At 65.9% G+C, this 20,122-nt stretch overlaps 8 protein-coding genes across 8 annotated transcripts in view; 3 read left to right on the forward strand and 5 right to left on the reverse strand.

Annotated features, from left to right (window-relative positions):
• The window catches only part of EMIHUDRAFT_245478 (hypothetical protein), a gene marked incomplete at both ends in the record, with an annotated part of 1,568 nt that extends 1,521 nt beyond the window's left edge, over positions 1–47 (reverse strand). Inside the window, one exon of the mRNA XM_005768246.1 lies at positions 39–47. Within this exon, the coding sequence (XP_005768303.1) occupies positions 39–47 (9 nt within the window). The remainder of the gene's footprint in view (positions 1–38) is intronic.
• A 2,882-nt stretch (positions 48–2,929) lies between these two features.
• On the reverse strand, positions 2,930–3,331 carry EMIHUDRAFT_245479 (hypothetical protein; the record flags this gene model as incomplete). The annotated part of the gene is made up of 2 exons (XM_005768247.1): positions 2,930–3,004; positions 3,212–3,331. 2 exons carry the CDS (start codon positions 3,329–3,331, stop codon positions 2,930–2,932), a joined length of 195 nt encoding a protein of 64 aa, XP_005768304.1.
• A 167-nt stretch (positions 3,332–3,498) lies between these two features.
• Positions 3,499–4,278, reverse strand: EMIHUDRAFT_245480 (hypothetical protein; the record flags this gene model as incomplete). The annotated part of the gene is made up of 1 exon (XM_005768248.1): positions 3,499–4,278. One exon carries the CDS (start codon positions 4,276–4,278, stop codon positions 3,499–3,501), a length of 780 nt encoding a protein of 259 aa, XP_005768305.1.
• A 3,051-nt stretch (positions 4,279–7,329) lies between these two features.
• Positions 7,330–9,901, forward strand: EMIHUDRAFT_459240 (hypothetical protein; the record flags this gene model as incomplete). Its single annotated transcript, XM_005768249.1, has 7 exons — positions 7,330–7,787; positions 7,956–8,124; positions 8,476–8,535; positions 8,610–8,654; positions 8,724–8,820; positions 8,890–8,992; positions 9,584–9,901. 7 exons carry the CDS (start codon positions 7,330–7,332, stop codon positions 9,648–9,650), a joined length of 999 nt encoding a protein of 332 aa, XP_005768306.1. The 3' UTR covers positions 9,651–9,901.
• Positions 9,832–11,301, forward strand: EMIHUDRAFT_245483 (hypothetical protein; the record flags this gene model as incomplete). The annotated part of the gene is made up of 4 exons (XM_005768250.1): positions 9,832–9,890; positions 10,525–10,720; positions 10,796–11,125; positions 11,200–11,301. 4 exons carry the CDS (start codon positions 9,832–9,834, stop codon positions 11,299–11,301), a joined length of 687 nt encoding a protein of 228 aa, XP_005768307.1.
• Positions 11,302–12,659: 1,358 nt separating this feature from the next.
• On the reverse strand, positions 12,660–14,968 carry EMIHUDRAFT_245484 (hypothetical protein; the record flags this gene model as incomplete). Its single annotated transcript, XM_005768251.1, has 2 exons — positions 12,660–13,576; positions 13,666–14,968. 2 exons carry the CDS (start codon positions 14,966–14,968, stop codon positions 12,660–12,662), a joined length of 2,220 nt encoding a protein of 739 aa, XP_005768308.1.
• Positions 14,969–16,587: 1,619 nt separating this feature from the next.
• Positions 16,588–18,682, reverse strand: EMIHUDRAFT_245486 (hypothetical protein; the record flags this gene model as incomplete). The annotated part of the gene is made up of 4 exons (XM_005768252.1): positions 16,588–16,626; positions 16,733–17,326; positions 17,546–18,335; positions 18,459–18,682. 4 exons carry the CDS (start codon positions 18,680–18,682, stop codon positions 16,588–16,590), a joined length of 1,647 nt encoding a protein of 548 aa, XP_005768309.1.
• An 837-nt stretch (positions 18,683–19,519) lies between these two features.
• On the forward strand, positions 19,520–20,032 carry EMIHUDRAFT_76128 (hypothetical protein; the record flags this gene model as incomplete). Its single annotated transcript, XM_005768253.1, has 1 exon — positions 19,520–20,032. A coding segment is annotated over one exon (513 nt), but the record flags the coding sequence as incomplete, so codon positions are not given.
• Between the last annotated feature and the right edge of the window lie 90 nt (positions 20,033–20,122).

A 20,122-nucleotide genomic window follows, 5' to 3' on the forward strand; every position in this document is an offset into this window, starting at 1 on the left:
GCTGCGCGCTTCGTGCGCGCTCTGAGCTCCGCGCGCACAGCCGCCATGCGCTTTAAAGCGCGGCTCGCGCCGCTCCGCGCCGCTCGCCTTCGATACGCCTTTCCTCGTTATCCCTCTCCTGCCGCTACTCCCTGGCCTCGCTCTGCTCTCCCTTTGCCTCGCTCTGCTCCTCCCTGCCCGAGAAGCCGCTCCGCTCTTTCGCGCTCCGCGCGCCCGAGCCTCCGCAGCTGCCTCAGCCGCCCGCGCCTCGTCAGCCGCCCGCGCCTCGTCCGCCGCCCGCGCTTCCTCCGCCGCCGCTTCAGACGCCTCCGCCTGCCTCGCCGCAGCCTTCTCCTCCTTCTGCCGCTGCCGCTTCAGCGCCCTGGCCTCGCGGGCCCTGCGCTCCGCCAGCTCGTCGCGCAGCTGCCGCGCCGCCCGCAGCGCCTCGGAGCCGTCGGCGATTTCGGTGTTCGCATTGATCGCCGCCCTGAGCGCCTCGAGATCGGCATCGCCTCGCTCGCACGCCTCGACCGCCTCGCGCAGCGCCGCCTCGGCAGCATCGCGCGCCTCTGCCGCCGCCGCCGCCGCTGCCGCCTCGCGTGCGGCCGCCGCGGCCTGCTCGGCTGATTCTGCGACCGCCGTCTCCCCCTCAGCCTCTGCTGCGGTCGACGAGTGCTCCTCGAGGGCGCGCACGCACTCGGCGTGACCTTTCTCCTTGGCGCACTGAAGCGCCGTCTTGCCGCTCGCACTGCGCGCCGCAGCATCTGCGCCCGCCCGCAGCAAGCGCCGCACGACGGCGGGGTGGTCGTGGAAGGCGGCGTGCATCAGCGCAGTGAGGCCGACGCTGTTCTGCAGGTTGATCTCTGCGCCGTGCCGTATCAGCAAGTCGACCACCCGCTCGTGGCCTTGGCCGGCGGCGAGCAGCAGCGCGGTGATGCCGATGCCGTTCTGCAGGTTGACCTTAGCCCCGTGCCGGAGCAGCAGCTCGACCACCCGCTCGTGGCCTGCCAGGGCTGGAGATAGCGTCTTCGCGACTCTCGATCCAGCCGAGGAAGCGCCGCCGGAGGAGGCGCCGCCTGCGCCTTCGCCACCGGCTGCCGTCGCCGTGGGCCGTCCCGCCACCACCGCCTCCTTGACGTGCTGCCTAAAGGCCTCGACGCACTCGGCGTGGCCCTTCTCCTTGGCCCAATGCAGCGCCGTCATGCCGCTCGTGGTGCGCGTCGCCGTGTCTGCGCCCGCCCGCAGCAAGCGCCGCACGACGGCGGGGTGGTTGAAGAAGGCGGCGTTCATCAGCGCGGTGTAGCCGAGGCTGTCCCGCAGGTTGACATCCGCGCCGTGCCGGAGCAGCAAGTCGACCAACCGCTCGTTGCCGGCGGCGCACATCAGCGCGGTTTCGCCGATGTTGTTCTGCAGGTTGACCTCCGCGCCGTGCTGAAGCAGCAGCTTGACCACCCGCTCGTGGCCGAGCAGGGCGGCGACCATCAGCAGCGTGCGTATCACCTCGCATCTCTCGTACGTCGCGTCGGCCCGCCCGCCGCTGTCAATCCACGCTAGCACCGCCTCCTCCTCGCCTCGCTCAACCGCTGCCACGACCGCATCGGGGGCTGCCACGCCACCCCTCAACACCGCTGGAGACAGATTGCCCGGCCGCACCCGCACGCTCTCGCCGCCGCCTTCGAGCGCCACAGCGTACCGCCCGCCCTCAAAGCTCCGCGCCACGCCCCGCATTCCATTGAGCTCGGGGCCTGCCGTGTCAGCGCCCGCCCGCAGCAAGCGCCGCACGACGGCGGGGCGGTTGAAGCTGGCGGCGAACATCAGCGCGGTGAGGCCATTGCTGTCCTGCAGGTTGATCTCCGCGCCGTGCCGTATCAGCAACTCGACCACACACTCGTGGCCTTTGCCGGCGGCGCTCATCAGCGCGGTCCAGCCGTCGCTGTTCTGCAGGTTGATCTCCGCGCCGTGCCGTAGCAGCAGCTCGACCACCCACTCGTGGCCTTTGCCGGCGGCGCTCATCAGCGCGGTCCAGCCGTCGCTGTTCTGCAGGTTGATCTCCGCGCCGTGCCGTAGCAGCAGCTCGACCACCCGCTCGTGGCCGAGCAGGGCGGCGCCCATGAGCAGCGTGCGTATCACCTCGCCTCTCTCGTACGTCGCGTCGGCCCGCCCGCCGCTGTCAATCCACGCCAGCACCGCCTCCTCCTCGCCTCGCTCAACCGCTGCCACGACCGCATCGGGGGCTGCCACGCCACCGCTCAACACCGCTGGAGACAGATTGCCCGGCCGCACCCGCACGCTCTCGCCGCCGCCTTCGAGCGCCACCGCGTACCGCCCGCCCTCGAAGCTCTGCGCCACGCCCCGCTTCCCGTTCAGCTCGGGGCGGGCAGAGAGGCCGCCGAGCTCGACTCGCTGTCCGAGCAGCGGCGCGTCCACCGCTGCCGCTGCCGCTGCCGCGCCCGAGGTGGCGCCGCCCGCCCCTGCCCGGCCCTCCGAGGCCGCCTCCGACAAGGCCTTGACGCACTCGGTGTAGCCCTGCTCCTTGGCCAGCTGCAGCGCTGTCTGGCCTCTCGCACTGCGCGCTGCCGTGTCAGCGCCCGCCCGCAGCACAAGCGGCGCATGACGGCGGGGTGGTTGAAGAAGGCGGCGAGCATCAGCGCGGTGAGGCCGCTGCTGCTCTGCTGGTTGACCTTCGCCCCGTGCCGCAGCAGCAACTCGACCACCCGCTCGTTGCCGCTAAGGGCGGCGTCCATCAGCAGCGTGAGGCCGCTCACGCCGCCTCTCTCGTACGTCGCGTCGGCCCGCCCGCCGCCTTCGAGCCACGCCAGCAACGCCTCCTCCTCGCCTCGCTCCGCCGCTAGCACGACCGCGTCGGAGCAGCTCAGGGAACCTGCGCCAAGCTCTCGTGCACCAGCCCGTTTTCCCACCATCGCTGTTGGGGCGATTTGTGGGTGCCTTCCTAGGCGCCGTGCGATTTAAATAAATAAAAAACGTAGACGCCAAACGAGGGGTGGGAGAAGGACAGGGTCCCCACCTGCACGAGCAGGATCTTGTAAGGACGATCAGGGACACAGGGGAACGGGAGCGGGGAGCGCATGTGTGGGCTGTGTGGCGCGTGTGCGCGGGGAACGACGAATGCTACAGTGTACAGGGAGCCCCAAGAAGTCCGTGTGTGCGAGCTGGTCCTGATGCCGTGAGCCCGCCGCGTGGGCGGCCGGCGCGGCGGTGTGTGTGCGCGGACCCGTGCGAGTCCGATCGCGTCAAGAGTGTACGTGTGCAGTGTTTTGCACAGGCAATGCGACCACAGTAAAAAGGCCTGGTGTGCAATAACCGTCATGGGTCCGGTCCCTTCCGTGAGCATCGCGCCTCTCATGAGCTCAGTCCGCAGCGCAGTCTGTCCGGTGGGACTGTGCGCGCGACGGAGCCGCCGCTGAGTTTACAGTGTACCGGCTGCGCGACAGCACCATGCGCGGCGCCCTGCGCATGCCGCTTCCCCGTGTCGCCCCACCGAAAGAATCGCCGCCGTGTTCACTCTTTCGACGGACGATACGGCTCGATGCGGTGGAGCACGTAGGCGCAGCATGCCCACGAAGCATCGGGTATTGTCCGATTCAGCGCAAAGCCCACCCGCCTGAATTCCTCGTGCCAGAACTCGTTACCCTTGACGGTCGTGTGCAGCTGCGTCGGTAATCGGTCCGCGTAGCCCTGCTGATGCAACGCGTCCTTAAACGTGCGCCCCTGAAATTTGCCGACGCCCGCGCGCGAGCCCGAGAGCGTGCTGCCTTCGGGACGGTTGGCAATCTTGAGGACGAGAAAGTTTCGCGCCACGCGGGCAAACTCGGCCGTCGCCGCACGCACATCGGACGGATCCACGTGCTCGAGGACGTCAGAGCTCGCAATCGCATCGAATGCGCCATCGCGAAAGGGCAGGCTTGTGGCGCTGGCCGCCTGGAAGCACGGCCTGCCCTCGCCGTTGCAGCTCGCGCGGCCGTGTGGCGGCTTGTGCAGCGAGGTTGCCAAGTCGGCGGCCCCACGGGCAATGTCCACGCCAGACGCCACGATGCCCGACTGCCAAAGCTCCGCGACCACATTGCCGTGCGAGCAGCCCACGTCCAGCACCGAATCGATGGCGGCACCTTGCCGTCTCATATTCCTGATGGTGTGCAGCAACTTCGCGCCCTGGCTTACGCGCGTGTCCTTGCCCCAGCCGGTCGCATAGAGCGCCTCGTAAAGCTCCTTGCCTTGCAGCGCGGCTGGCGCGTAGGCCAGCGGCGCGCCCGCGAACAGCAGCAGAAGCGAACGACGCATAAAGCGCCGCCGCCACAACAGCGCCTTTGGGATGGGCGTCACGCACGTTGCACAAGGCCTCGCCGATCTGCGCAGCGCGGCGTGCTGCCGGTGCGCGCCGGAGCCATGCGCGACTCGTCCGGCCCTACAGTGGTCGCTCGGATCCTCCAGTACCTCGTTGCTGCTGCCATCGGCGCCGGCTTGCACAGCATGTTCTCTACAGGCATGGCTCCAAGCCGTATGACTGTACGGCCTGCACCAGCGCACCAACGCCGTATGACTGTACGGCCTGCACGCCACATGCCGTCAGCCCTTGCGCACGCTGGCGAGCATCAAGGGCCGCACCGCAAATCGCACGCGGTTGGGGGCAACGCCGGCCTCATGGCTAGGCTTGAAGCCCAGCACAATGTCCAGCTCGAGGAGCACGGTGCTGAGATCAGGAAGCTGCGGGCGGAGCTCGAAACCCTTCGCGCCCAGCCGCAGCCGCAGCAGCTGCAGCCGCAACAAACGCAGCAGCCGCAGCCGCAGATCCAGCCGCAGCCGCAGCCGCAGCTGCAGATCCAGTCGCAGCCGCAGCCGCAGCTGCAGATCCAGTCGCAGCCGCAGCCGCAGCCGCAGCCGCAGCTGCAGATCCAGCCGCAGCAGGTCCCTCAGCCGATGCCGGCTGCGAGCGGCAATGCCTTCCGGTTCTTTCAGGGAGCCTGCCGCACAGCGAGTGACGCGGCTGGAAGCTATGCGACGGAACGGGTGGAACTCACCCGATGCAGAGAGCTGTGCGCCATGGACCCAACCTGCGGGGCGTTCGAGGTGAAGGACAATAAAGCGGCCTGCGAGATTCACATCGAGCCCATCGTCAAAGCCACGGGTGTGGCGGGCACGTCCTGCTATGTCAAAGAGGGCTGGAAGCGACCGCATCGGAAGAGGGCGGATACCTTCTATCGGCACGAGAAGGTCGACGCTGGAGAGCTGCAGGAGCACTTGGCAGCGACCATGAGCGGCTTCTATGGGCGCAATAACCTGACGCAGGTGATGCAGAAGCTGGCGGTGCAAGGCGCACTGCACACCGACGGCCCGAGGCGGCGCTTCATCTTCACCATCGCAACGCTGGAGGCCCTGCCATTCACGATCAATCTCTTCCGCAGCGCCCACCGCTTCAACGTCACCGTCGGGGCCGTCACGCTGCTCACTGACGAGTGCGTCAAGCTCCGGTCGGTCGACGTGGTCTGCGAGCCGGCGAACTTGCTGCCGATCCGAAAAGACGAGCACGGCAACGACATTACGGCCGATGGCTACGCCCTCACCTTTGCCAAATTTCAGCTCTGCCGCATCGCCATCGAGCTCGGATGGGTTCCAACGTTTCTAGAGTTCGCTCCCACTGAGGCCTCCGCTTTTTATTTCGCAGAGGCCCCTTATAGCTTATTGTATAAGGGAGAGCGAGACTCATCATTTAGAGAATGTGGGAGGACCGAGCCCGGGACCGCGTGAGCGTTGCATTTCTGCCCTCGCTCACACGCGCGCTTAGAGTTATGCGGCGCTACGGTGGAACTCGTGTTTAATTGAACAAGGCTGACCCCTACCCCTCTCGGTGGGCTTGCAGGTAGGGGGTTCGGGTAATAAGGTGCATCGGGGTCGGCGGGCGTGAACTGGAGAGATACCCGCTTCGGCCGTTTAGTTGCGAACTCCCTTTCCCCTCGGCGGCCTTCTGTCTTGCCCCGGCTGGGTGTGTCGGCTGCCGTTCCTTCGTCCGGCTGTTCGTACCTGTTCGTGCGTCAGGTGTGGGTGTGTTTTGGCCAGTGCCGTTCCTGCGTCCGGCTCTGGGAACCTGTTCGACTGTTCGTGCGAGAGGTGAGTGGATGTGTGTGGGATTTCTGCCGTTGAGCTGTGCCGTTCCTGTGTCCGGCTATTCGTGCTTCCGTTTTCGGACATCGGGCAGGAGATCGTGGCTCGCGCGAGAGCCGAGGGGCGGGAGACGTGGATCTCGCGTGGTTTCTGATTTCGATTTGGAGCACTTGGAGCACTTGGAGTGCACAGTCATTAACCGCACATCCAGGGCCGATTTTGGTCACTTTTCTTTTTTCTCCGTTGGGCTCAGACCCCAAAAGGCAACCCACTGATGCTGGGGAGGGTGACGCAGTGTAGTACGCAGTTCCTCACATGCGGATGGGGGAGAGGATGCCCCCGTATAGAGCCGTAGCGGCTAACTATGCGGGTGCATCCTGTCTCGCTTTGGGGGCGGTCGACGCCGTGCGGGGAGAGCGGGCTGGCCGCAGGGCGGACGCTCGCTCCCCGGGCGCTGCGGGTACGCTCGCTGGGCGAAGGCGCTGGCCGCTGGGCGGACGCGCCCCCTCCCCGAGGGGTGGTGCCTCTCAGAGGCGATGGTACCAGTACCACTGGTATGGTCTAGTGTGCTCTGTGTGCAGCGCTGCGCTGGCGTGCGATGCGCGCGTGCTGTGCGCGTGTGCGTGTTGGATTCGCGCGTGAGTCTGCGTGTGCTGCGCGCGCGTCGGCGTGTGCTATGCGTTGTGCTCTGCTGTGCGCCCTGTTTGTGGAGCTGTGAGGCGCAGCCTTGGCTGGGAGGGCTGCGCGGTGGGCTGCGGCGTGCTGCAGGTGGTCGTGCGCCTGCCTGATGGTGTGCGGCGGCCGCGCAGCCCGCTCGACCGGGCCGTCGGCGGCCCAGGGGGCGAGCATGCCAATGCGCGCTGCATGTGAGGCTGCTGCGCGGCTGGCGCGCAAGTTTCCGTGCGGAGAGGGACGCGCGCATGTGTTCACGCTGCGGGCGCGGGCGGGCGCGGAGGGCGGCGCGGTCTCACCGCGGTCCGTCGCCGGTTGGTCTTCGGCGTGTCGAGGGCGGGCGTGCACGAGGGCTTGCCGCCATCGCGTGCCGCGAAGGAAAAAGAATTTAAACAAGACAACTCTCTCTCACAGCACACAGGCTCGACACAGGGAAAAGAATATCCGAGTCGAGTCCATCGCCCGCGGCTAGCGCACCACACCCCCTCTCCTGCAGCAGCTGCAGAGCAGCAGCAGCAGCAGCAGCAGCAGCAGCGCACAAGCCTGCGTCCGCGGGCTGCGATGAGCATGAAGCTCGCTGTGCGTGTCCCTGCGGGCATGTCCCCCGGCCAGACCGTGACCTTCCCCTCCACCTCGGGCGGGCAGATGTTCACCACGGTGATCCCAGTTGGCGTGGAGGCGGGCCAGACGTTCGTTGTTGAGGTGCCGCAGCAGGAGCCGCCGCCCACGCCGCCGCCGGACGTCCCGATGGGACTCCCCGTATCGCCGATGCGATCGCGCTCTCTTCGAGCACCGAGGGCGCCCGTCGCTTCGACTGCTCCGCTCGACACGGCGACAGGCGCGTCGCCGGTGGCGCCCACATGGCAGGACGGCCAGGCGCTGCGGCACGCCGAGTGCCCGATCTGCTTCGAGCCGCTGGCGAGCGGTCCGGTGGGTGTCTTCCTCGCCGGCGGGCGGCGCGTCTCCAACCACTTCTTCAACCTCGGCGCGGCGCAGGAGTGGCTGCGGAGCGGCAACGGGTCCAGATTCGCCGAGATTCGCCGAGATTCGCCGAGATTCGCCGAGATTCGCCTTTCCGGGCGGAGAGGCGCACCTGCACGCGGTCGGGCTGAGGGAAGACCGCTCCTCCGAACCTTCTCGGACCCTTCGCCCTTCTCGTCGGAACCCTTCTCGGAACCTTCCTGCAGGCACTGTCCGCTCACGCGCCTGCCGATCTCGTCGGTGCTGGCCGTGCCGGACCTGCGGGCGGACCTGCAGGCTTGGTGGCGCGTGGTCGACGTCAACGGGGACGGGCGCCTCTCGAGGCACGAGCTGATCGAGGCGCTCAAGGCGCAGCCGCCGATGCGGAGAAGGCTGGTGGGCAGGGCTCTTCTCGGAACCGGTTCTCCGAACCTTCGCTGCAGGCGCAGCTGCCGATCGACGCCGCGAAGCTGGATGACGCATTGGCCGACCCGTCGCATTGGCTGTGGGAGCAGTGGGACAAGGACCGCTCTCCCTCCCCTCTCTTGCCCGGCGAACCGGCATGCCGCCGCTCTCGCCCTCGCCTCCAGCCTCCCCGCCGCCCTCGCCGCCGCCCTCGCCGCCGCCGCCCTCGTCACCACCGTCTCCGCCGCCGCCCTCGCCGCCGCCGCCCTCGCCGCCGACCCCGTCTTCGCCTCCACTCTGTCGCCCTCTCCGCGCACCCGTTCTGGGAGCCTCCCTATGTAGGACCGGTCGGGCTTCATCGAGCGTGCAGAGGCGCCCGGCCTCGTCGCTTTCGTGCAGCAGGCCTCGCCTCGCCGGGATCGCAACGGAGACAGCGCGGCTGGCATGAGCGGAGCACCTTCTTTTTCTGTGGACAGGTCTTCGCCTCGTCGGGCGGCGGCAAGGGCCCCATCCCGGACATGGCGCGCGGTAGGTTGGGGCGGTGCAGGCATTGGGAGCCTTCCCGGAAGCTTCGGCCACCTCTCCTAAAGGCGCGCGACAAGCTGGGCTGGTACAATTACTGGGATGAGGACAACTCGGGCTCACTCGAGAAGGAGGAGGTGGTTCGCGCGCTCGTCAAGACGCTCGGCCTCCCCCACGCCGCCCGCGCGCTCGACTCCCGTGCGCCTTCTCGGAACCGTCTCGGAATTCCTGTAGGCCTCTCCACATCGCCCACGCGCGTGCAGCAGATGCGCTCCACCGTCGACGCGATCTGGGCCGTGTTTGACGCGGACGGCTCCGGGTCAATCGAGCGAGACGAGGCCTAGCCCACCGCCCCCCTCGCCCCCACCGACCTCACCGCCGCCGCCTCCACCCTCACCACCGCCGCCCTCACCGCCACCACCCTCGCCTCCACCGCCCTCGCCGCCACCCTCACCGCCGCCGCCCTCGCCCCCACCGCCCTCGCCCCCGCCGCCCTCGCCCCCACCGCCCTCGCCCCCACCGCCCTCGCCGCCGCCGCCCTCGCCCCCACCGCCCTCACCGCCGCCACCCTCACCTCCACTGCCATCTTTCCCACCCTCGCCCCCACCGCCCTCACCGCCGCCGCCCTCACCGCCGCCACCCTCGCCTCCACCACCCTCGCCTCCACCTCCCTCGCCGCCGCCACCCAGCCCGCCTCCACCCTCACCCCCACCGCCCTCGCCACCGCCTCCCTCGCCCCCACCGCCTAGCCCACCGCCCCCCTCGCCTCCACCTCCCTCGCCGCCGCCACCAAGCCCGCCTCCGCCCTCACCCCCACCACCCTCGCCACCACCCCCCTCGCCCCCACCGCCTAGCCCACCACCCCCCTCGCCCCCACCTCCCTCGCCCCCACCTCCCTCGCCCCCACCGCCCTCGCCCCCAGTTCCTACGGCCGGGCGAGGGGCTGGCAGACACGATCGTGGCCACCATGCAGCACGGCTGAGGGGCGGGAGTGAGTGCGCGCGTGCTCGCCAAGATGCTTGGAGTGCCAGTGGGATGTTTGTGCCGGCCTGGCGCCGGCTGTGCGGTCATTCAAGCAAACGAGGCCGGGCGGGGATTCCCGAGTAGGAGCTCTCCTTACGACCACGTGCCGCCGGGTAAACTGGACGAGAAATTTGGTCGACCGGGTAATCTGACATGAGAAAAGTCAGCGGCCGGGTAAGCTTGACCAACACATTACAATATCTTGTTGAATTGTGCTTTGTGGGATGATATAATTTGCGCTGAGCAGGAAAATAAATCCGCTATTGGTATGAGTCTCCTCCGCCGTCCTCCAACCCTCCGTCGTCCCAGGTGCTTGCACTGCTTCCCCCCGTCCTCGCGGCCTGTGCACACACCCGACACCCACGGTCGGCCCAAACACACGCGTGCCGCTCGCCGTCGGCGACCGCGACACGAGGGATTGGAGGGGCGACGCGATCGCCTTTGTGGCGGCGGAGCACCACGCCGGGCTGCTGCCTCTGCTGCTTCAGGCGCTGCTCGTCGAGATGCAGCCGAGATGCAGCCGAGATTTGGCTGCTTCAGGCGCTGCTCGTCGAGCGGCGCAACGTCAAGCGGCGAGTCAAGCAGCTGCGCGAGGCCGCGGACAAGGACCTGGCCGGCCAATTCCCGGGCGCGGCCGTCCTCTACGCCAACCGCCCTCACGCTCGAGTACGAGAGCGTGCTGCGCCCTCTAGCGGTGAACAGCGTCTCTTCACACCTCCAGCTGTGAGCAGGTACGAGAGAGTCCTCTGCCCCCTGCTCGACGCGCACAACCGGCGCGCCTGCCGACGTGCTGCCCCGGCCCCCGACGTGTCCGCCCCCGTCCCCCCCCCCCTCTACCTCCCCCAGGTACGCCGGCGCCGAGTACGTCAGCGGCCTGGAGCCGCGGCCGGCGCTGCACCAGAAGGGGCTCATCGAGCGGCGGCAGTGCGCCTACGTGGCCGACGCGGTGCGCGGCGCGCTCGAGCGGCTGCTGGTGGACGGTGACCGCGCCGCGGCGCTGTCGTACTGCGAGGCGGCCTGCAGCAGGCTGCTGATGGGCGAGGTGTCGTAGCTGCAGCCGCTGGTCGGATAGCCCGCAGTCGTGCCCTTGTGTGACACGTCCGCGACGTGTCCCGAGGTGTCGTCGCACCTGCTGGTCGAGGGAGGCTTTGTGAAGCGCGCGGACCAGACCGACTTGTGCCGCATGGCGGGCCTGGCCGTGCCCGAGAAGAAGGGGGCGGCCAAGAAGCTCAGCGCGGCCGAGCAAAAGAACCAGGCGGCGGAGGACGAGACGCTGCGCAAGGAGAACGCCATCAGCCTCGCGATCGAGCTGCTGCAGCGGAGCGCGACGGCGGACGGGCGGGCGACACGCTCGTTCCGGCTCGGCGAGTATGTGCCCTTCTGCGCGGTGCGGCGGCAGGGCGGCGGCGGCGGCAAGCAGTTTGAGAACGTCGCGTCTCCCGAGGAGGTTGCGCGAGATCACCCGAGATGATCGGAGGTGGGCCGAGATGGCCCGAGATGACCCGAGACACCCGAGACTAGATTGTGCAGCGCGGCACGCCCGTCGACCTGCGGCTGCTGTGCGAGCGGCGGCTGCTGCCGGCGCTCATCGGGCAGGCGATCACCCGAGATCACCGGCGATGACCGGCGACTACCCGAGATGACCCGAGATGACCCGACACCGGCGCTCCTCGGGCAAGGTGCGCGAGAGCAGCGGCAAGGCGACCAAGGAGGCGGACCTAGCCGACAAGCCGGCGCTGCTCGGCCGGATCCTCTCGCATAGCCAGCGTCAGGACATGCGGTTTGGCAAACACACGCGTGCCTCCTCGCCGGGCGTCCTCACCACGCCGGATGGCTGGCGGCTCTACGGGCTGGCCGCGCCGCCGCCCGAGCCCGCAAGCCAGAAGAGGGCGGGCAGAGCTTGCTCGGCTTCACGCGCAGCGCGGCCGCTGGAGACGGAGGCGGCGGCGGCGGCGGCGGCGGCGGCGGCGGCGGCGGCGGCGGCGGTGCGGTGGGCGGCGGTGCGGTGGCCGGCGTGGGCGAGGAGAGCCTCGAGGCGGCGGAGGCGGAGGTGGCCAGGCTGACGGCGGAGCGCGAGAAGATCGGCGCGGCGGCCGGCGCCACGGCGGGCGAGCCGCCGCTGCTGCACAATCACGCGGCTGCTTTGGCCAACGCCATGCGGCGGCTCGACGCCGCCCGACGCAAGAGCGGACGCGCGTGAGGGGAGTGGGGGGCGTCTCTCGCGCGATCTCGCAGAGAGGCACGTACAAGTGGTACGGTCGAGACGGTACGAGTTGGACAGGGTCCTGCCTAGGGCGGGCGGTGACACTACGTAAAGTATCTACGTTTTCTGTGGGCGAGAAAGTCGTGGAAACCGGGGGCTGCAGACTCGTTCTGCGCGCCAACGGCTGGTGACGCTGTGTTGCCCTTGAGCTAGTCCTTCCCCGGTCGCCTAAAGCCGTAGTCTCTGCGCTGTCTGGCGAACGCCTGTATGCCATGCGTGCGGACCACGCTTGCGTGGATACGTGGCGGCTGGCAGGCTGACCCGTGTGCGGGGTAACCCGCGCACGGGGAAGCTTCACGGGTTCGAGTCGTCAAACTTAAGCAGGGTAACCCGCGCACGGGGAAGCTTCACGGGTTCGAGTCGTCAAACTTAAGCAGCGGAGGTGTGCCGAGGGCGGGGGGACCGCCGGGAGGCGGTAAGCCGTCGTCGCCCGGCGCTGCTTGCAGCACCATGGCGATGGCGCTAAGAGGTTCCTCTTTTCCGCGCCCCCCCCCGCAAGGCGCGCGATACACACCCTCTTATCACGACACTACTGACCCTGGTCATTAGAGCTGCCAGGGATAGCGTCAGGGGCCGGTAGGAGTCAAAACCCCTCATAGTTGAGACATCGTGTCCCATATACTCGTGCAACGACCTCCACATCGTGCTCGGAACGACCTCCACCGGAGGCGTTATGGCCTATCGAAGCAGCGACCCCCGGCACACGCAATGATGTGTGCTACACGAGCTCTGGCCCCTGCCCTCGCTTCGCCTTCGCCTTTCCGGCGGCCTTCTTGGTGGTTTTAGCAGCCTTCTTCTTCTTTGCCTCATCGTTTTCGGTGGCCTTTTTGGTGGTTTTAGCAGCCTTCTTCTTCTTTGCCTCATCGTTTTCGGTGGCCTTTTTGGTGGCTTCGTCTGCCTCGTTCCTCACGTCTGCCACGCTCCTCAAATTAAAACAAATCAAACAAATAATGATCCAAGGTACCACCCAGGATACGTCGATGACATACCCCGCTGCAAAGCTGAGCTTGTAGACAGTCATGAAGAGAACGACGAGCATGATGAAGGTGAAGTAACCAAATCGATGTTCCTCTTTTATCGCTTTCCACAATGCAATTGACGTGCCCAACATGCCCACGATAGCATCCAAATCGCCCACGTTACCCTGCAAAGGGCTGAATGCGTCCATCGCGAACAGGTAGAACCAGGTGAGGAGCTGCCAGACAAACAGGTACAACCACAAAAAACCAAGTGCTCCGACGACAACAACGACTCCAAGTGCTCCGAAAGCCATCGCAGGCCTTAGGTCGATACCTTCTTCCGTGCTTCCGTCATTACTCGCGGAAGCATTTGTTATTATTACTTGCGGAAGCTTCCAAGTAGCACACGGCTTGAAACCGCCCGCAATGCTAACGACAACGATGAGGACCCAGCTGACGAAGAAGAACTTGCAAAGAGAACCGAGCCATTCGAAATACTCTTGAGTGAATAGAGGCAAATAGGTCTCCATGATGGTGGAGGAGCCACCCCTGGAGGCATCGGCAAGAGCGTCGAGATCTGACGGAAGCACGAGGCAGCCGTCCAGCACCTCAAATTCGCCGAGCGACGAGCCAATCCCCATTGATACGCCCATCAGCAACGACTCGAGGAACCACCCTGTTTGCGAGGGTCGGGAGCGGATCTAGGTCGGGAGATGGTATCTGGGTGCGCGAGGGGTTCAAGAGTGCTGGTGCGAGGGGTCTCACCGCCGAGCCCCGTCGAGCCCCCACAAACGGCGAACAGCGCTACTACGGCACGCAGGAAGTTGACGAAGATGAATGAGCCAATTGCGCTGATGGGCAATTTAAGAACTTGCTCTTGGAATAGGCGGACTGGATCGAAACAGTGGATATTGTTCGAGGCCAACATGTTGAGTCGATGCACCTGAGCCGACTCGCTCACGTCGAGAGCACGGTAGTGCGGCAGGTCACATTGCGCCGTATCAACAACGAGCGGCGAGGAGCAAGCGCCCATTGCAGACGCCAATCCGAGGCTTGCACAGTCCATTTTTAACTGGTCAAACGCTTCATCGCTGCGGCACTGCAGACGTCGCGCCATGCAAGCATCGTTCCTGAGCCTGTTTGCAGTGTGTAAGTCACACTGCTCGCCCTTCCAATAACTGCATTCCGGTAGCTGATTCCACTGCTCGGTGAGGTGCTGCTCACACTGCGCATACTGATCCCACTTACCGCTGCAGTCCTCGACAACTAAACTTGCGTTCAGGTGATAGCAGTGATCGCCAGCAGCTGTCAGGTTCGATGTGGCAAACACCGTGCCGGACGGAGTAGGATACGCAGCAAGTGGGTCGCCATGGAATGTGTGGATGAGGCTTGGACTTTGTGAAAGCATCGCGCCCGCCTTGAGACAGGCAGCGACGAGGTCCATATACGTCCCTGTGTCGTAGGTCGAGTACTCGAGCGAACGTTCGGTGGCGCTGCCAAGTTGCATCAACAGCGTCGCCACCTGCAAAGCGATAACGAGTATTGCAGCCCACAGCGCCTCCCGCGGGTGCTGCATCGATGACGAGAAGGCATCAACGGTGCTGTCCATGCCAGCAGCCGTCATGCTCGACGCGGAAGCCGCTGCTGCGCCGGGGAGGCACGCCGCGGCGGCGGCGACGCAGACGGCCCACGCCACGCCGCGCCGAGCCCCCTTTCCGCTCGCCGCGGTCGGCCAGGAGGCACCGCAGGCGATGGCGAGGAGGATGAGCACGAGGGCGGGCATGAGAAGCGGCGAGCAGCTCACGAGCGAGGACGCCTTCGAGGCGACGGCGGAGAAGGTAGAGGACGCTGCCGAGGCGACGGAGGCTGCTGAGGCGACAGCAGACGAGAAGGCCGAGGCCACCGCCGTCGGGCTAGGCACGGCGGACGCGCAGTGGCCGAAGGCGGGGATGCAGACGAGGAGCAGCCACCGGAAGGCGCCCGCGGCCTTCGTGTAGCCGCCGAGTGGGCCGCGCCAGCAAGACAAGTACTCCTCCGCGGTGGTGGCGGTAGCGGCGCTCTTCGCCATCTCGTAACACTCCTCGGGCGTTGGTGGCCTCCACAGAGGCTGCATCGATGTGCTCAACAGCGGCCCTGCTCAACCGCGGCTCGCTCAACAGCGGCTCCCCGAATTGGAGTCACGCTCGCAAGAAATTGCGCGCGCGCGCAGTTAAGGGGAACCCCGGTACACGGAACTAACCCTCGGAGACCCGTGTTTACTTTACGGCCCTTTCCCTGCGAACGCGCACCCCCGGGGCTAGGGCTCTCTTGCCCGCAACCCGATACCGATCAATCATCCGGCCCGCTGGGTGCGCTCCTCAGGCTCAGCTCCCCGGCCCTGGATGTGAGGTTGATGACTGCACTCCAAGTGCTCCAAGTGCGCTGGAGCGGCCGCACATTACGTGTGTGTACGCGCAGTCTTCCGCGGGGGGAGCTTCGTCGACGGGTGCGGGACCGCGGCGCAGACAGTGCCTGCGGCGATGCCTCCGGCTGCTGCTGGCGAGTGGCTTGCTGCTCGCTGCGATGGCGAAAAACTCGTCTCGTCACACGCCAAGGGCTTATGCTCTGTCGAGACGTGAGGCGCATGCGCCCAGGAGGGGAGGGCGCATGCGTAACGACGCTGCTAGAGATGCCTTTCGGGGCCCAGAGACAAAACTTCTGATGCCATGCGTGACCTAGTAGTGTCCCCAGCTATGGGCGTGTCCACGTTGGAGCCAAGTGTGGTGTGGACGCGAGAATAGCTCCGCCGTTCATGGAGGCAACCACAAACGAGCGATTCTGAGATCAGGTTAGTCGTTTCCTCCTTGGAGGCAGACATTTCAGAAAGCGAATCCCCGGCCGCATCTGCCCGCTCGAAGCGGGGAACCCGTCCCGGGCGCCCGCTCGAAGCTGGGGGCGCCCGCTCGAAGCTGGGGGCGCCCGCTCGAAGCAGCCGGCTGCCTGCGAGCGTGCTGCGGCCCTCTGCCGCCCTCAATGCTGTGGCTGGCCGCGATGCTGAGCCTCGGCCTCTCCTCAACTCGGAACGCACGCAGAGCAGGCTCTTGCTCACGTGCTCTGCTGAAACCTCACGGGCCATCAGGGCCTGGAGCCTCTTGCCCCCGCTTATTGGCCTGCGTGCGGCCCCTTGGTCCTCGATGCGGCGCCCGCTTATTGATAACAGCGTTCTCTGCGGTGATTGATGGATGCAACTTGCTTGGGTTAATTGCGTTGTGTTGTGTGTTGTGGCGCACGCGAATATCTTGATCCAGCGGCCCAAGCTCCATTCGACACACTCGTGAGCGCGTCACAGGAAGCGCAAGCAAGACGTGTGGTCCTTAGCCAGTCCGCCTTAGCTGCTCCGCCCGCTTTCCGGCACGCTAGTTTGGTCTCCTAGTACACCGCGTTTGTGAAGTACGCTACCAGTCTCGATCAATCGCCCCGATTCTCGTCGTTTGGCACTAAGGTCTAAGTTTGGAAGAAAGTTTCCCTCGGCGATTTCTTGTTGGTGTTCAAATCACACACACACACACACACACACACACACACACACACACACACACACACACACACACACACACACACACACACACACACACACACACACACACACACACACACACACACACACACACACACACACACACACACACACAACGGCCCAACAGCTCCCTAGGTAGGCATCCAATAGATGCCGCACTGGCTCAGTGGCTAGCTCAGTAGCACCCAAGCTCTGCGCCCCCTCCTGGATCGGCTTTGTCCACCACAGCCTCCTCCTCGTCCGCGCCCGTGTCCCCCCCAGCACAGCCAGGCACACCAACGTCACGAGCAGCAGCAGCACCGAAACCGCTCGCGACAGCACGTGATCAGTCAGCAAGTCCGCAATGCAACGCTGTGCCTCGGCGCACCAATGAGTGCCGCGTCCACAGTATTGGGATGCTGCGGTGTCCACTGCTGGCTGCAGGCATTTCGACGCCGCCGTCCCGACGACCGCCAGCCGGGCCGCCATCCCCAGGTCGCTGTGGTGCAAGATGTGACAGTGAAACGGCAGATCACCACAGTGACGCTGTGCCCGGAAGCGAACCGTCACAATCACGGCCCCACTATTCGTGGCGGGGATCGGAATGGTGTCGCGCCACTGACCGACGCCGACCAAAGCCCCATACTCCGCCGGCCCATCCACCGAGACGACAAGGAAGTGGATCCGATGAGCGTGGAACGGATGCATGCTCGCGCCACCCACGCGGATGCGCCACTCTTGCAGAGCGCCCAACCGAATCTCTTGCGTGTTGCCTGGAGAGGAATCGTTGTAGACATGCCCGTTGATCGTTATCTGATACGCGTCGCTGTTGGGCCCATCGCCGAGAGTGATGGTGGATGTCTCGTCGGGTGTGCCAAGCCGTAGATCCTCCTGCATGTGTACAGGCCGAAGAGGTAGAGAGCTCGGCAGCGGCAGCTCTGCCGCTCCAGCCTGAGGCTCTGTGACGGCCAGGATCAAGATGTCCTGGGAGATTCTTGCGTGTCGACCCATCGCAACGTCCCTCGCAGGGTCCGTCTCGGACCTGAGTACGTATCTGCCAGCGCGACGACAGCGGAGCGCCAGATCGACCCGACCTCCCGGGACGAGGACCAGGGCGTGGGTGACGCGCGCTGGCCGTGCGAGGTAGACTCCATCCATAGCCAGCACGTCCATGCTGCAGTGACTGCCACGTGTGAGTTCGAGCTCAAACGTCGCCACTGCGTTAGCATTGAGCACGCGAAACCGGGTGTACTGGTTGGCCAAGAGAGAGACGCTCGGCTTGAACTGCCCGTTGGCGAGGATGTAATTCGCTGGGGGGCCGCCGCTAACGTCCATGTCGAGAGCATCGTGCAGCTGCGCGTGGATTGTGTCGTGCGTTGCGACACCGAGCGAGTGCCAATGCTGCATCTGCAAAACTAGGAGCACCTCCACCATCGCCGCCAGCGGCGTCTCCTCGGGCTCGTCCTCAACAATCAACATTCCGGCCATGAGCCCACCGACCTGCAGCGCTGAGGTGCCGTGCGGGTGTGGGTGATACCAGAAGGTACCCGACGGGTGGTCGTCATCTACCCTGTGCCGGTACGTAATCGTGTGCTGAGGCTCGACGATACAGCGGAGGTTGTCTCCACATGAGTTGGATGCTTGCTCGTAAGGAGTGGCTGGTACGTGCATGCCATGCAAGTGCAGGTTCGTCCTGTTCAGGTCATCACCGTGGCCACCGCTAGCCAGTAGGTTGTTCACGAGATGGATCTGAACGTGATCGCCTCGCCGCACACGCAGCACCGGCCCGGGAAAGGAGCCATTGTAGCAGCGCGTCGTCATGTGAAGAGGCGACCCGGCGAAGCGCGCTGCATCGACACTCAGCGTCACGTCCATGCCTCTCCCCGGAAGCGAGGTCACGCTACGAAGTACTGGCAGAGGGACGTGTGGCATGGCCGTGGGGCGAGTCGGGGCAGCATCGTCCCCCACAGCGGCTGCAGCTGCCCCTGCCGCAGCGGCATCCGGTGAGCACGAGCGAGTCGACGTAAAGTTCGCTCCATCTGGATCCTCGCCCGGGTACGGAGGATACAGCGGATGTCCGATATTGTCCACCGCTCGTGGGAACCAGAGCTGTCCGTCGTGCCCGTGGTCCCGAAAGCTGTGGATATAGGCCTGCGACTCTGCTGATAGGAGGTGCTGCTCGAACAGCAACGCCGCCGGTACATTTGCCATCGGAAACGCCTCCTGCCGCACGACCACCGAGCACATCACGTGATCTTCGTGCCGCACGCACCTTGAGACCGTCTCCGGACTCGTTCGTACAGGCAGTTCTCCGAAAAAAAAGCGTCACTCGACACAGAGCAGAAGGCGCCAAGTCGGGGTGTTGAGATTTTTTCGTCGAGTGGGTACCTCTTATATCTCGCGTCCAGGGGCCCTTCCTGAGCACCACCCACCCCTCCCGCGCGTCTCCAACACCCCACGGCCCTCCCGGCGCCGACGAGGACACAGCTATCTCGCCACAGCGCCGAGATCCGCTGAGATGCCGCGCTGACTCGGGCACGAGGTGGCGTTCGGTCGACGTCGCCGGAGGCAGTCGAGGAGCCGACTCGTTCCTGTGTATGTGCTCGCCAGCCGCCCAGCCCGCTGCGACGCGAGATAGATAGATCATGGAGGTGACCGGCTGCAACCCTGCTCCATGTCGCGCTGCGCCTCGGCGGCAGAGCCCAGCTCCATGAGTTTGCCGCTTGAGAAACGCGAGCATGACCTTCATGGCAGCGAGAGAGAGTTGTTTTGGCATCGATCGAACGGGCGGGACAGAATCTGCACGGGTGGCATCGGCCACGTGACCTCCTGACCCGAGCTCATCAGATGGCGGCGAGCAAGAACGTGCCCAGAAACGGTGCAAACGGTGCAAACGGTGCAAACGGTACATCAGTAGAACAGGGTTCCTGGAGTTAGTTACCGCCGCACCGACGCGGCGACCGAAGCCTAGGCCGTGAACAACTGTCGGCCGCATGCCGTGCGAGACAACGACGGAGCATCCAGATGTCCTTCCTTCGGGGCGGCTGCAGCGCACTGCAGAGGCACCGACCGCTTCGTAGCCGAATGCTGCCGCGGCTGCACCTCCGCAGGTCGATATTTGGCGCCTCCGACTCCTGGCTGCCCAAGCCGCCCGCACGCTGCTTCGAGCGGGAGGAGGTTGTCGGGTGGGCTCCCGAAATCCTGTTTGACATCGTGGCCGACGTCGAGCTCTACTCGGAGTTTGTGCCTCTCTGCTCGGCGAGCCGCATCGTGCGCAGGCACGGGCCGGACCGCTTCGATGCGGTGCTCGGGATTGGCTACCTCGGCCTCTCCGAGGAGTACACATCTCGCGTGACACTCTCGCGTGGCACGTCGCCAGCGATAGTTGTGGCCGAGGCGCTCGACGCGCGGCTCTTCACGCGGATGCGCAGCGAGTGGACCTTCTCGCCCGCGTCGGCGGGCGGCTGCCGCCTCGCGCTGCGCGTCGACATGCAGCTGCGAGCCCACTCACACGACCAGCTGCTCCGCTCGGTGATGGGGACGTTTGCCGAGCAGCAGGTCTTCGCCTTCCGCCGCCGCTGTGCCGAGCTGCACGGCGATGACTCGGCCGCCCTCGTCAGAGGCAGCCTCCGCCAGGGCGGCACCGCCTCCGGTTCCGCCAGCGCAAGCCCGCAGGCGGCAGCGGTG

The sequence above is a fragment of the Emiliania huxleyi genome, assembly GCF_000372725.1.
Source record: "Emiliania huxleyi CCMP1516 unplaced genomic scaffold EMIHUscaffold_462, whole genome shotgun sequence".
Taxonomy (NCBI): domain Eukaryota; phylum Haptophyta; order Isochrysidales; family Noelaerhabdaceae; genus Emiliania; species Emiliania huxleyi.